At 35.1% G+C, this 15,466-nt stretch overlaps 2 protein-coding genes across 3 annotated transcripts; one reads left to right on the forward strand and one right to left on the reverse strand.

Annotated features, from left to right (window-relative positions):
• Window positions 1-1,974: 1,974 nt before the first annotated feature.
• LOC110658573 (uncharacterized) lies at window positions 1,975-6,071 on the forward strand. The gene is made up of 5 exons (XM_021816250.2): window positions 1,975-2,506; window positions 3,972-4,668; window positions 4,755-4,995; window positions 5,608-5,670; window positions 5,825-6,071. Exons 1-5 carry the CDS (start codon window positions 2,128-2,130, stop codon window positions 5,882-5,884), a joined length of 1,440 nt encoding a protein of 479 aa, XP_021671942.2. The 5' UTR covers window positions 1,975-2,127; the 3' UTR covers window positions 5,885-6,071.
• A 410-nt stretch (window positions 6,072-6,481) lies between these two features.
• LOC110658572 (heat shock 70 kDa protein 16) lies at window positions 6,482-14,268 on the reverse strand. 2 transcript variants are annotated; one of them, XM_021816249.2, is made up of 11 exons: window positions 13,775-14,028; window positions 13,482-13,699; window positions 11,982-13,323; window positions 11,247-11,459; window positions 9,674-9,769; window positions 9,424-9,579; window positions 8,434-8,634; window positions 7,806-7,952; window positions 7,593-7,721; window positions 7,383-7,513; window positions 6,482-6,990 (listed from the first exon to the last, which is right to left on the reverse strand). In XM_021816249.2, exons 3-11 carry the CDS (start codon window positions 13,149-13,151, stop codon window positions 6,915-6,917), a joined length of 2,319 nt encoding a protein of 772 aa, XP_021671941.2. In that variant the 5' UTR covers window positions 13,152-13,323; window positions 13,482-13,699; window positions 13,775-14,028; the 3' UTR covers window positions 6,482-6,914. The 2 variants fall into 2 exon arrangements, with proteins under 2 accessions (XP_021671941.2, XP_021671940.2); XM_021816248.2 differs by lacking the exon at window positions 13,482-13,699 and having other exon boundaries at window positions 13,775-14,268.
• Window positions 14,269-15,466: the final 1,198 nt, after the last annotated feature.

Raw genomic sequence — 15,466 nt, forward strand, 5'->3', positions numbered from 1 at the left:
ATAGATTTAGGAAACAGTAAAGCTTATTATGGGCCTCGAAGGTTTTATGCAGGCCTAGGTCTTAGTGTCGATCTGGCTCGTGGGACCGGGTCATGACATTTTGCATGCATGTAAGCTATAAAATGATCAAGAAGATGTTTGTCTTAACTCATAAACTAATTATATCAGCTTATAAATTTTAAATATAAGTTGATATAGTCATTTATAACAATTTTTAAGTTTATAAGCTAAAAAAATAAGTTCATGACTTGATTTTTTATTTTGATGCTTACAAGCTATGTCTTTGTAAATTAATTTGATCTTTTACTATATTATAATTTATTTAATATTCAAAATAAAATTTGCCCCTTTTTACTGATCAAAATAATCGTTTAATTAGTATTTTCATAAAAAATGGCTAGTAATTTAGAGGGTATTTGTCTTAATTTATAAACTACTTAAATCAGCTTACAAGCTCTTAAAATAGGTTGATTTGCTTATTTATAATAATTTTTGGGCTTATAAGCTAAAAAAAATAAGTTAAGGAATTTAATTTTTCATTTTGATACTTATAAATTCTGCGCTCATATGATAGCTTAACTAAGTATTTTATTATATGATCATCATTTAATTTTTAAAATTTTCATCATAAATCTCATTTAATAAGTTTTTTATTATTTTAATAATAAATATACTTATAAATTATTTTTTATCAAACGCATAAACTGCTTAGCAGTCACTTATAAGTATTTTAACAAAACACATAATTATTTAAAATTTTAAATACTTGTGAGCTCAAATCAGTTTATAAGCATTAAGTGTTTATAAAACTAATTTCTATAAGTTAAGTAAAACCCTCTTAAAATAGAGCATACAGTTTTATTATATATTATTTATTTATTTATTTATTGTTTTGGAAAAACTGCAACAAATTCCATTGATCAAACTGCAGAATTTACAAGATTAATATATGAAACTACCATGGTAGCTAAGTGTGGGGGAACATCCTCCATCGACTTTGCCAAATTATGGGCCAGCATATTAGAACTACGAGGAGAATACTGAAATTTCACATCCTGCAGGTCTGATGACACACCAAGAACATCTGCTACACAAAGATCATAACATGGTGGGACAAGTTCTTTGCCATTTAAGGCAGCCATGGTGCTCTGATTATCTCCCTCAACTAATGAAAGAGCCAGCTTGAAGTGCCAAATTAATACCAAGTCTCACCGCCTGGACCTCAGCCAGACATACGAAGCTTCTGAAAAACATTCAGCAGCCACCGTAAATAACTCTTTCTATTGTGCATCCTGAATTGCCATCGCCATGCCAGCAGTATCACCATTTCGCAGACCAGCATCCGTCTTAAGCTCGTAAAAATCCTCTGGTGGTGGACCTCCAAAGTGTTGGGTTGGCTGTTCTAAGGGATGGTTTCTTCAGCTCCTGCCAATGACGTGCTGCAACGAAGAGCACCCAAGTCTCCTCCTTCAAAAACAACATGATTACGCTCCTTCCAAATGAACCAAGCAATAATGGCCAGATATTCAATGAATTCTGCTTCCTACTGAAACAAAGTACCAGCTGCATATACTCAGCAGCCATCTGAAGACAAATTACAGTGCCGTCTCAGAGGACATACCAAATTCGAAGCACCCTGGTACCTTGAGATGCAGACAAGAGGTTTTATTAAACAGTTTCAAAATATGGGGGTAAAATTATTACATACGAAAATATTAGGGATACAGTTATAAAATTTACATAATTTCAGGGAAATTTTATAAATTATCCAAACAAATAAAAATTACAAATTATCCAAAATTACTAATTGAATGGAAGGATTAAGAGATTAACAGAATTAAATATGGCAATTAACCAATTACCTAAAAGACCAACTTATTAATATCCACAAACATTAAGGACTAAAAAATTATTTTACCCTAAATTTTTTAATCTCAAATTTCTCCCAAAAGAAGTTCAATACAAGCTACACTTGTACACACGGAAAAATTGGCTTGGTTTTAAAAATGAAAAATGCAATTAAACCCTCCAAAACACCATGATTAGCGCGCCAAAATTTCCAACCCTCATAATTTCTCCATTGCCCTCAATCCCTCTCCCTCCTCTCTTTCTCTCTCTCTCTCTCCAATGGCCGATATTGACCCTCCATCCTTCTCTCTCGGCCTGGACCTCGATGCCGAACCGGAACCTGAAATACCCACTCGAATCCATGAACTGTCCGTTCTCAATCCAGCTCCAGGTCCGAGTTCCTGTACCGTATCGGAGGACGATGATGATCGAGTTTTCCAACCCCGAGTCGCAAATTCCGAAAAAGATGGTTCTGGGCTTCAGGTTATGGATTCGGATCCCGAAAGTGGGCCAGATTCGCCCCGGATATTCAAGCGGCTGAGACGAGGACCCGCAATCGAGGAACCAAGATTGAAGAGGAAAGAAAAGGAGGCGGTTTTTTTTGATAATGGTGATGATGAGATTGAAGAGTTCTCCTCACAGGAAGATTTTGTTAGGGGTAATACTGCCCATTTATTTTTCTTTTTGTTTTTTTTTGGTGCATTTGTCTGTGCTTTGAACGGTTTTCAGGAAGTTATTTAGTGCATATTATCAATATGGTTAATGCAAGAAGTTGGTTGCATGTAAATGGAGCATTAGTAATGGGTTAAATTGGCTAATTTCTAAGAGAGAGATTTGTTTTTGGGAACTGTACAAAGGAATAGAAATAAAGTTGAGACCTTGCTAGTGATGTTGAGTGGAAGAAGTTAAAAACCCTAAAATTTTTATGTTAAAATCGTCTCAGAACTTTTTTTTTGGAAGAAAAAAAGAGGGAAAGGAAATAAGAGATTTTGCTTATGTTATATAGGAGGAATCTATTATGATGCCTTTTGATTTCACTCTCTTCTAATGTTCAAGAACCAAATAAGGGGGAAAAGCAAGACAGAGTTGCATATAACACTCACCTCAGTGATGTTATTGGTATTTCAAGTAGTTGTAGACGTATCTGCCCCAAGAGTGATCACTTTAGATATTGGGTTGATAAGGAAAACAAAAGGAACGTGTTAAGAAATCTAAGAGCAAATAATGGCTTGACTTTATGTATTGCATCTGGCAAGGGACTTGATATTATAAATCTTGTTAAAAGAGCTTGCATTTTACTTTTCTGTAGATGATTGTTGCACAAGAATTTGAAGTTATTAACAAGAAAATTACTGAACTTGGGTAACTTGGCTAAGACAAGTTCTAGGATGGAACGGACTTGATGCTTATCGCCAGCTCAGGAAAATCTCTTACAATGGTCTCTTTAGCAATTTAATGACTTATTAAGCAGCATGGCCAACCCTTCTTTGCAAACATATTTATTTCTTGAATCTTGACCTATGTATTATTGGGAATAGTCACAGGATCATGCTAAACAAGCCTAACTTCGAGCCAAATCTTGGCTACAGACATGGTCTTAGCTTAGGGGCTAGAGCAGCTAATCACTGGAATTCATCTTGGCTATAATTAAACATTTTCAAATAGTGCCATGCAATGGAATATCATATCTGATGTGACTTTTCAGTAGTGACCAAGAGTGGCTTAAAGTCATAGATTTTATAATTTTTTCCAATAATACTTTTCCATTGTTTATATTATAGATTCAAGTCAACTGATTGTCACTGCTTAATTATAATTCATTCAAGTCAGACTTCTCTTGATAGATTGATACATTCACTTGTTCAAAATTTCATCTTGCTAAGAGGATTTCTCAGATTGTAAATGTCAGCTTAGATGAACATGCCTTAGTCTTGAATGTTTACAAATGCCTTTCTATAAGGAATGGGTGCTTAGGCAATTGATTTAATATGCTTCATTTTTCCTTGTGGGTGGCTGTCTCTAATCAAATATCACTATCAATTTCATTATGCATCCATATACCCAGATGGTTATTTTTTTTAGATCAATATTTTCAATGATCTAAATTGTTTTTTTCATAGCAGATGCACATTCATCAAAACAGTACAATTCTGTATGTAGTAGTTCAAAGGTTCCTCTGCATGGTTCTGGGGTTCTGACTACTCAATCATCAAGCCAGAAGAAAAGTGAACATTCTTCAGATGCTCCATCCTCTTCCTGTGCAGAGACAGGCCACAATGGCTTGGTATTTCCAAAGCTAACTAGAAGTCCTCTTCGAAGGTTTCAGTTAGTTGATTCTGATTCTGATTCTGATTCTGAAGAGCCTTCTATGAATAAAGATGTAAGCAGAAAAATTAATTCATCCTTGAAGAAGCAGCAGCCTCCTGCATGTGAACAAAGGAGAAATCAATCAACAGAGAAGCATCAAAGTGAGGATTTGTGGAAAGATTTCTGTCCGGTAAAGAATTTTCACATTCCAACACCTGTTCTGGATGAGGTCTGCAAAGAATATTTCCACTCCCTTCAAGATAAGAATGCAGCTCAGAAACTGGGAAGTGGTTTATATAAAGGCGGTGTGGGCAGTCATCATGACTTAAATAGCATCAAAGGCTACGAGCAAAGATGGAATTTGGCTGACCCTCTTCCTCCAGCTCATCATTATTTCTTCCATGATGATCCAAGGATTCAGACACTAGTCCGCTGTCGCTTACCTAACTTTTCCCCATTGGGCATAGTTAACAGGGGAAATCAGCAGCATAGTGAATCAGTCATTAATTACATGTAACGTGCTCCACCTTCCTTTTCTACTTCAGCTTTTGTATCTCTAGCCTCAATTATGTTATAATGTATACTTGCCGTCATTTCAGAAGTCAATTCCATGGAGAAGCTTCTAAGCAAGGGGGAACTCGGGGAAGTAACAATGGGAAAGGCTCAACAAGGGGAAGAAACAAATTAAAGAAATCAAATGCCAAAGAAGTCATGCATGCTTCTGAAGGATGGGTAGACCCTAAAATCAGTTCTGCCATTCCAAAGGATGCTGGGAAAAGACGTGTTCATGCAAATGGTCAAGCTGCTGGTCGCTGGTTTACATCCCCTGAGGGGAGGAAGGTATGCTGAATCACTGCATCTGAAATGATATTTTTAATGAATTTAAATTTTTATAATAATTATCCAATAATTGATTGGTTCATTTTTATGTGTGCTTTGATATTTCAACCAATAGTAGAACTAGGTCAAATTTTGAAGTTTTTTTTTTATGGCCCTTGCCAATTAACCCTAAAATCTTAGAATACAAATGAGTTTCTCAAATCCTTTATTTAGTTGGCAGCACTTTTAATGCAAGAGGAAATTGATTTCAAGAAACCCAAGAGGACTAGTTAAACTCTTAATTTTCCTGAAATTCTGCTCATCACCATGCCATAGTGAGAAAATTGTTCCACATCTGCTATATATTAAAATTACAGGGGTGTTTAAGCTCTAAAAGTGCGACAGTGAAATTTAGTAGTTGGGAGCCATGGATTAGCTGTTAAACTATGATACTTCCCTTCACATAGGTTTATCAACAAACGCAAATTAGATTATCTTACTGGATATTATGTTATCCCTCCTCTTTCCATGTCAACATTTTGGAGGCTCCCTTTCCACCGGTTTTACTTGTCTCTTAATGATGTTTTCTTTCAATATTCTGTGTACATCTTTCCCCTGCTTGATCACCTGTAGGTTTATGTTTCGAGAAGTGGTCAGGAGTTGACTGGTCAAATTGCATACAGACACTACAGAAAGGTATGAAGGACAATGTTTTATTCGTTTTTCTTTCTTTATTTCTTCTCTTCCGTTCGTTTTAGTATGATTCTTCCTTGAAAAAGTTGTGTTAATGTTTATATTTTCATTTAGCTGGTGTAATTTTTTCTTTTTCCACATATTTTCTTGCTGGCAGGAGAGTGGAGGGTTTAGAAAGTCAAAAAAGAAGACTAATGTCAAGAGGAAGAAAGGCTGAATGTGGATGCCAACACAGATATCTATACGTTTTCCCCCATATATGTGCCAGTTCATTCTTGTAAACCTTGTAGATTAGATTTTTCATGTAGCTAATCTACATTCAAGTTTGTACACTTGCCAATGCATTTTTAAAACTTTTGCCCAACATCATTTATATAAGGAATTCTAAGCTTCAAATCTTGAGACGATAATGAGGGCAAAATCCGTTAATCTCTGAAATCTCCAAAGTTTAATTTAAGGGATTTAGTCAAAGGACATGTTTGGAATGGATTTCTACTTTATGCGTTGTTTTGAAATTGAGATTATGCTAGGTAAGCCTCGTGCTGAATTCAATGGTTCCTCTTGCCTGCTGCTAAACTAGATTAAGCCTGGCTAGATAATTATGCCTTGCGGATGTCACTCCGCTACTGATTCACAGAAGCAGCTGGGCTATAGGTTGATCTTATCTTTCATGTTAATTTTTTGTTTTAAAACACGTCAGTTCCTTCACTGAAATGAATCCGCAGAGTAAGAGCCAATTAGCACGGTTCACAAGTTAATCAGAAGCAACTTTCTCTGACTGAAGTGAGGGGTGCAATCTTCTACTTCCAGGATCAACAGGAGCTTCCTTTCAAAGGCCTTAACTAATTTTGAATAAAAAGGTAAGGTCATACAACAAGGCATCCAGTGAATAGGGAGTTGGGGAAAAGAAGTGCAACACTTATTTCTGAAGGCAAACTTGCCACTGCACCCTATGATACTGGTGATTTGTCAATCAACGACGAATAAAATGTGATTACACTTGCATTACCCAAAATAGGGGTGAAAATAAAGCAAGCTTCAAATTTGTCTTCTGGAGTATAGCCCATGTGCTTAGATCAAATGCCAATAGGGCCCCCAATCTTTATGAGCGCCTCACATTCAGGTTACTGAAAAACAGGATTCCTAATACTGCTACTAGTTTTTGTGTATTTGGCTGTGTAAACTGTGCCATGTTTATAAGTGTAAATTGAAGTGAAGTTTTCTGAGAGGTCTTCAACACCTTGAACCTATTGCGGCTGGTCTGGTCTCTTGTCCTCCGAACTTCGTGGAGAACCCTTCCTTTCCAATATACGTTTGCATATCCTGAAATCGATGAAAGCAAAGGTTACTACACACTGAGAAGCCACTGATCATAACCAGAAATAAATGCAATGAACTGAAAGCAATAGGATCACTGAATCATGTCTTTAGTAGTAATATGCAAACGATCTAGTAATCTATTTTACAAACAATCCTAAATGGTTAAAGGTAATTATTCTTGGCATATGTTCCTGTTCCCTGTCCAAAGACGTGATTTATGAAATATTTATTACCACCGATGTTAATCAAATGGATCACAAAGTCTTGCAGCACTTACATTTGCAATTTCATAATATATATATATATATATATATATATATATACACACACACAACTGAAAAGATAAAATAAAGTTCTGAACTTTCTAAAATGCAAATGTGGTAGAAGAAGAATACAAGTTTAGATCCTCTGTCCTGCTCTTTATCTCCGATGACCATAACCCTGGATTGGTGTTCTTGGGTAAGGAATCTTGTTGTTCGGTTCCCTCTCTCACCCACTGCTCAGCTTTATTGCACTCATTAATGATCTGGAAAAAAATCTCAGTTCTGTTATTAAAAAAATAAATAAACATCACATTTACAGTTCATATTGTTTCAATGTCTTACCAATTCCCTATCCTCAGGGGGGAGAGAATCAACAGACATTCTATAATCCACAATGCAATTTAACAAATCTTGTTTAGCTAGTGCTCTTGCTTCTACATCTTTATATCGATTCTCAATGGGATCCACCAACTATTTAGTACCATGGGAAGAAAAGGTCAGGAAAGGAGAACCAAAAATGGATGCTAAATTTTGAGATTTGGAGATAAAAATTACCTTCCTAAGATCCTGCATTTTTGAAGTATATGCATTCTCAGTTTCATCATCACCATCTTCATAAAGCCACTCCTCTGTCTCCTTTAGGCTCATGGAGATTCCCTCTTTCTCTCGATCACTGACAAAGCTCCGATATGTGTTGAAAAGCTATTCATATAACTTGTCATTACTTCTCAAACCAGAATATTAAGAAAAATAGTAGGACAATGAATTAGAAGCCCTTTCTGAGCTTGATTAAATTATTAAAATCTAGCATAAAGTATGGATATCTCAGACATTTTATCCAATCCTTCATTCATCTTGTTTCATATCACATTTGTTGTGTCATGACAAGAAGTCATTTCTAGCTAATTACAGCCCATTAACTCAGCAGCAACATTCCCAAGTTCATGCTTATGTTGCACAAATACAAGTACAAAATATAAAGCCATAAAACAACTATTTTATTTTTTAAGATGTTAAACAATAATTTTACCACAGCATAGAGCTGGTATGTTAGCCTTAAAACAGATTCAGCAGAAATTTCATAAAGGCATGACATGCAAAAACCAAATTGATTGTGTAAAACAAAACCAAATTATGATATCTAGGGAAGATATGATCCTGTGTCAGAAATTTGAGGTTCTACCTTATTACGTGTTTCATAAACATATGATTCCAAGGCATTTTTCTGGTCTTTGGCTTGTTCCACAAGTTTGTCCTGTTGAGCTAACTGAAATTCCTTCTCTTTAGCTTCTGAAAGTTCAGCCTCAGTCATTCCACCATATATGTTCTCAGTAACTGGCATCTCAAGCCTCTGACCAGCTTTGTCTCTTGTTATGCCATTAGCCTGAAGAAAATAATGGCGTGCAAATGAATTTGGTGCATGTTCCTGAGCCTACGTTTTAGGCAACACAAAATTCAAAGAGCACTAGAACCAGTATGAGTGTTAAATATTGTCAGTTTATACTAAACCTACTATTGGGCTCTCACCCACAAAGCTTTTAAGTATAATAGTTCCCCAATAAATCAAAGCCTTTGTCACCAACTGGTCAAGAGTTTGATACCCAATGCCCTTCACATTATTAATTAAATTTCAAATTTTCAATTTAAATTGGAGGACAACTTGTGCTTATCCATGCTTCAAGCTAGGCAAGGGCGCAGTCCGGGTTTGGACCGGAACAGGTCAAATCTGGATTTGACCGAAACCATTCGAACTAGACCGAAATCAGACTGGACTGATTTTGGTGAGTTTGATCCATTCTGAGTTAAAACTGTATTTTCTAATTAAAAGAAATTGTTGACATCAGATTTGATCGAACAGGATTGAACCCAAACTGGAACCAGACCACACCCGCGCCTACTTCAAGCCCAATGGACATTGTAGGGTTGTGTATTAGAGATAACAAATATATTCCATGTTCTAATTTACAAATTTAGGTTTTTAGATGATTTGGTTCTTCAATATACGTAAATCCACAGAGAACATTAAAGTCAATGAATGGAGGTCTCTCATATGTCTAAATTTGAGATGAAAACTGACCTTCCTGATCCCACTGAAAAATAATTGCAGCACACAAACAAATCCTAATATATCTCTAGAGGATTCACACAATGGTACAATTTACAAGGAACTCACTGAATCATCTAATGATCTGGCATGCATTGTCACATCATCCTCATCATCATTTGCAAGCTTTGTTGAAGAACCAAAAGCAGAGTCGGCCTCCATTTTGTCTCCTTCTGGATAAGTATTGTCCCTTCTAACATAATCATCTATGTGGTCTTCCATCAACTGAAGCCATAACAAAATTTAGACCAAATAAGAAATCCCTCAAACAGGGATAAAGTTAATAGGGATACAGAATAAAAAGCGAATTCATATTTACCATAGCTGACTCAATGGTGACAATGCCATGAAGGTTTAATTGGACTTTCAGTTTAATCCTTGTCTTTTCACTATAGGAGCCCGGAAAAGGACCAATCTGCACAAAATATTTTGCATGAACTCAGAATCCTTGTGGTCCAACTACAGAAGATGCATCCATGCTTACAACAAGCTCAACACATATTTGCATGATATCTATACATAGCCAGTATGATATGCACACACATTCAAAACATCCCACAAATGGTGATGGAAAACAGATGGCAAACCTTAAATGTATAGTTTGCTAATTTATCTGTTGCAAAAAACAAATCCACATGTCTTAGAAAAAAACTGCTTGTTATCATGGACAGAGAAGCATGCCACATCAAACAATTGTCTCTATGGTATTCACTGCTAATGAAGATCCAGATTGACAAAATCCTTTATGGTTCTATTACCCAGTTAACTACCCATCCACAAATCTCATTTATATTTCCCTTATCATACTGTCAACAAATAATCCTCAAAAACATACTCCTGGTGAAACATCCTTCTACTGTCCTGCAATTTTCAGTTGCAGTCTTCTCACCTCCAAGATATACAGAAAAATAAGCACGTGAGATGATGATGATGTGTTGAAATCATGCTAGATTACTGTTATTTAAGTTTTGGTTGCATCTCCTTTCTGACAATATATTAGTTATGTTCCTATTATTTGTTCCATTCATAAAATGGGAACTCAGGGAGGGTATTCCCGCACCAACAATGGGTAACTAATAACAAGTTACTGTCTATCCTCACACTCCGAGATCTTTAGTCCATTAATGTCTAGCATATGACCAGATTTATTCACCCTTAAGCCATTGGTAAAACACTGGTGTATCTTTCCTCTTCCTTTCTTTGCACAGCAAACTCATCTATCATTAAGATTTAGGAGTTGAACAAGCTAAAAGATAGAGACACACTTGAATGACCATTAAAATTTTGATACAGCGAGTGCATGCCCAGAGAAAACTGCTTGAATATCACATTACTCTACCCAGACAGTTGCAATATATAGGTTATCTGTTTTGAAATTCATACATGGAATATTAGCTCATGTGCTCAATGACTGAAGTAACAATAACTATTAGCTTCCCCACTCATGAGAAAGGCAACCACATCTGGCGAAGATAAGAAAATGGGTCTGTGATGTTAAAATTTATGGTTGAATGTCATTTCAATTTATGAAGATGCATTGCATGAGCCATGAATGTCATGAAATAAAACTTCTGGTATAATTAATGATTTCTAGAAGTGGAAGATATATTCAAATGGACATGGAATGGAGATCTATTCATCCTTCACTGAAATAAAAAGAGACCTTTAAAGTGTTGTATGGTAAATTTACAGCCTTGATAAGAGTCCCTGTTATACACAAACATCAAAAACAATACCTTGCGCATGGCAAATATCAGCATCAACAATGTTACCAATAACAAATTTGTCATCTGTTTCTTAAGGCATTCATGAGAGAAGCCATATATAGCAATCAACTAGTAACCAATCTTGCATGTTATGTCTTTTGAGGGGAAAAGCTGTAGTATGCTTACTGTGAAAGAACTAATTTTTGAAGAGGCATCAGGGGTAAGTTCATTTGGATTGGTATAGAATGCTTCCAAATGAAATATATTACTTCGCTGGAATGTCAAAACTTTGATACTTGGAATGGGTTGGCCTTTTGGAAACAATATGCCATTTGACCCTGTGCCAATTGGGCCTTTATCTGATGAAAATCCAATAGAGAAAGGAAGCGAATCTTGAACCTGCATAAGACATGAATTACAATTACTTCTTTGGTAAATAAGAATGTACGAACAGATAAATGTGTTTTAATGCTGGACAATATCCAGCTTATTTTTGTACTTTCTTGCATTTCTGTAACAATACCAATTGAAAGAAAAGAGATTTGTCCACCATACAATAAAATTATGCAGCTTTGTGATTGGAGCAGAAGGAAGGCACTGCTCATAACATGATTACAGACTCTACCAGATAAACAAAAGCAAGAACGTAGAGAGGTCTTGGAAAATAATTTTAGTCACTATTGGCTAACTCATTCATGCAATTAGCTCTTTGCATAGATAAATTTGGTTCTTTATAATCGTACAACTTAAGCCAAAGCAAATTCAGCTTAAGCTAAGCAAACAACTGTATTAAAAGAAAATGAACAAACACATATCTATTTGAATTGGAAAATCATTGTGCTAACAGACAGATGGAACAAAGAAGGTAACTTTTGACGGGACAATATTTAAAGAATAAATAATTCATATCAAGATACAAACCTCGTATTCTCTGACTCGAAAAACTGGACTAAGCATTGCACACTGGAGGGCACATCCTCGTGCCACACATTCACTTGCATTCAGTGTCCGGCTGGGTTCTCTTCCAAATAGAGAAGCTAACAACTTAGTACTAGACGGTATTCTAGACCCTGAGCCAACAAGCTCAATGGAATGGATCTTCCCCACAGGTATCCCAGCATCAGCTAAAGCTTTCTTGCAGGGAACACTTATCCTCTCCAATAATCCTGAAGCCAGCCTCTCAAATTCCTCTCTCTTAATAAAACCTTTAACATCTTTCTCATCCATCAAGCACTCAATATTTAGAGGTGCCTCTGCATTTGCACTCAAAACCTTCTTCAACTTCTCACATGCTGCCCTTAACCTAATACACGCCCTTACATTAGAATACACATCTATTTTGTAATGCTCCTTGAACTGTGAGGCAAAATAACTAAACAAAACCTCGTCAAAATCCCTTCCTCCTAAGTTGCTATCAAAAGCATGGGATAGAATCCTCATATGCCCAGCTTCAAATGATACAATAGATACTTGCATATCACAGTGACCAATGTCCACAAATGCAACATATGTTGGCCCTGCATTGGGGAAGTCAGTTTTGTAAATCCCATAGCTAAGCGCTATTGCAGTACAATCATGCATCAATCTCAAAGACTTCAACCCAGCAATTTCTGCAGCACTCAAATATGCCCGTCTCTGTAAGTCTGTGAAATATGATGGTATCCCAATCACACAATCAGTAACAGGCATTTCCAAATTTTTCTCTGTTATTTCTTTCAAATGTGAGAAGAGCATTGCCATGATCTGAACTGGCGTAAATGTATGTGTCTCACCCAAATATTTCAACTGAATTAAAATGCCACCATCGTGTCCCCCAGAAGTTTCAAATGGTAACATTTTAAGCTCGTTTTGAACATCAGGATCTGTAAAACTCCGGCCAATCAATCTCTTCAATTGATATATAGTGGATTTTGGGTTCATCATAGCAGAAGCAGCCCCAGCAGTCCCAAGAAACCGCTGTTTCTCCCCAAAACACACCACAGATGGCGTTTCACGTTTTGATTCATCATTCAACAACACATCAATACCCCGTTGTTTCACAGCAGCAATGACACAGTTTTCATTACCGATATCAAACCCAACCACACTCATTTCAGTTCACCAAGAACATATATCCCAGAAAAGCCAACTACAACACAACCCCACAAAGAAATAACTAAAATCAATCCACTTCTTCTCCTTGCTTCCCAATTAATCGACTCAAGTACTAGCTGACAACTCCCTGAAAATTCCTTAACAGCCCCTAAACATTCAATGCCCAAAGCTACAGAGAGAAAATGGAGATCAATAAAAAAAACATTATAGTGAAATAAAGTTACTGTTTAATAAAATGACCTATTCATAAACGTAAAAATTGCAGCACTAAAATAAAGGCTTTGTTGAATTGCTAAGAAAATGTGGGCCGATAAAAGAAAAACAAACTTGGGTTTTCAATTGCCGGTGATCCAAACGCATAGAGAAACAAATGCGTACAGTTGAGCGCGCCGGACAGCATTCAACTGACTAGCAAAAGTTGAACCTTTTTCAAACATTTGGAACCAATACAACACGACCCATAAGACCAAAATTTCAAATTTCTTTCCCATTCCTTGTTTTTCTCAGCAACCAAACAGAAGAAGAATACCCAGAACCGCACACAACTAAACGAAAGAAATATCAGTCGATGAAGCAGAGAGAGAGAGAGAGAGAGAGAGAGAGAGAGAGAGTAACAGTACCTTATTTATGGACACTACAGTGGATAAGGAGCTAGAGAAATGAAAACAGAACCCTAGCAGATTGAAAACGAAAGTGAAGCGGGGGTAGAGAGACAAAATCTCCGCTTTGTTTGCCAAGGCATTAACCATTTTACACTGTTTGAGAGGAGGAATGGTAAGAGCTTGTTTGGTTCAATTCAATTATTTATGGAATTCAATTCATGTTTCATTGCGTCTGGTTCGAAACAAATTAGATTTCAATTCTTAGAAATATGGGTTATAGTGCAAATTAGTGGAAATAAAGGTGCTTTTTGCAAGTAAATTTTTTATAAAGAATAATTTACTATTTAATCACTAAATTTTATTACTTATTACCACTTAGATCTTTATATTTTAAAAATTATTTAGCTATTATGCCATTTTTCTAAGTATATTCCCTCCGCTCTATCTTTTCCCTTCCCTCCGCTCTCTCTATTCCCTCTAGTCAACTGAATCAAATGAAAGATAAATTTTCCTTCCTATGATACCCTTATCCTTCTTCCTATTTCTTTCTAACAAGAGGGAAAAGGAAGAGCGGCAAAGATACATACATTTATAGAAATTTTTTTGCATCACATTATTGAAATATTTTTATATAAAATTTTAAAAAAATTATTAAATTTATTAAATATAATTAAGTAAATATTAAAATTTTATTTTAAATAATTAATTGTATTTATTTATATTAATAAGTGTTATATTTAATTTTTTAATTAATTTATTAATATTCAATTAATTTTTAATGAATCATTAATTAAATCATTAACCTACTAATTAAATTAGTGATTTATTTATTTGATTTTTTCACTAAATTAATCTCTGATCTTGATTAAATTACTGATCCATTCATTTAATTTTTTTATTGAGCTAATTTTTAAGTAGAGTTTAATAATATTCAATACTTATAAAACACTCCACTTACAATTAATGCACATTATATATCTATTTTTTTATTAAAAATAAAATATATAAATTAATGATAAAAATATATTATTGTTAAAATCATATCCATTCTTATATTATTTATATTTATACATATTTTATATAAAATTTAAAAAAATTAATTCATAAATAAATAAATATATTTTAATTTTTTCCCTACAAACTCACTTACATCCGCTCTCCGTTATCCAGACAGGACAATGAACACGCGGTCACACACTTTTCAATATTGGTTTTTCTTCCCGTTGGTCTGACTAGTTGCTCTCAATTTCACCCACACGGATTTTGATGGCCTTGAATACACGTTGTCACCACTAACCTCCTTTTTGGCCACGTCCTCCTATATTTAGAGACATCACGTGAGTAAATCCTAAATTGGACTTTTCTTCCTTCCTTCATCATAATTCCTATTCCTAATAGAATTTGATGGAAACCGAAATCTTCCTTTTATATATATATATATATATATATATATATTATGAAATGAGTACCTTAACAAATTTTAAAAAATAAATACTAGTATGTATACATTGTCCTTTTTAAAGCATATACCAAATTGCAAAAGGCAAAATCCTTTAGAATAATTGAAAGCTTCCACTTTTTTTGGTGGGTTTTGAAAATAAAGAACACAAACAAGCAACCTTCATCCACCCAATCCACTCTGTGCTAATCATTGTGTCCATCCTCCTACCTTTTATTTTATTTTATTTATAAAATAATTAGAAAAATAAA

Source organism: Hevea brasiliensis, chromosome 4 (genome assembly GCF_030052815.1).
Source record: "Hevea brasiliensis isolate MT/VB/25A 57/8 chromosome 4, ASM3005281v1, whole genome shotgun sequence".
NCBI lineage: Eukaryota > Viridiplantae > Streptophyta > Magnoliopsida > Malpighiales > Euphorbiaceae > Hevea > Hevea brasiliensis.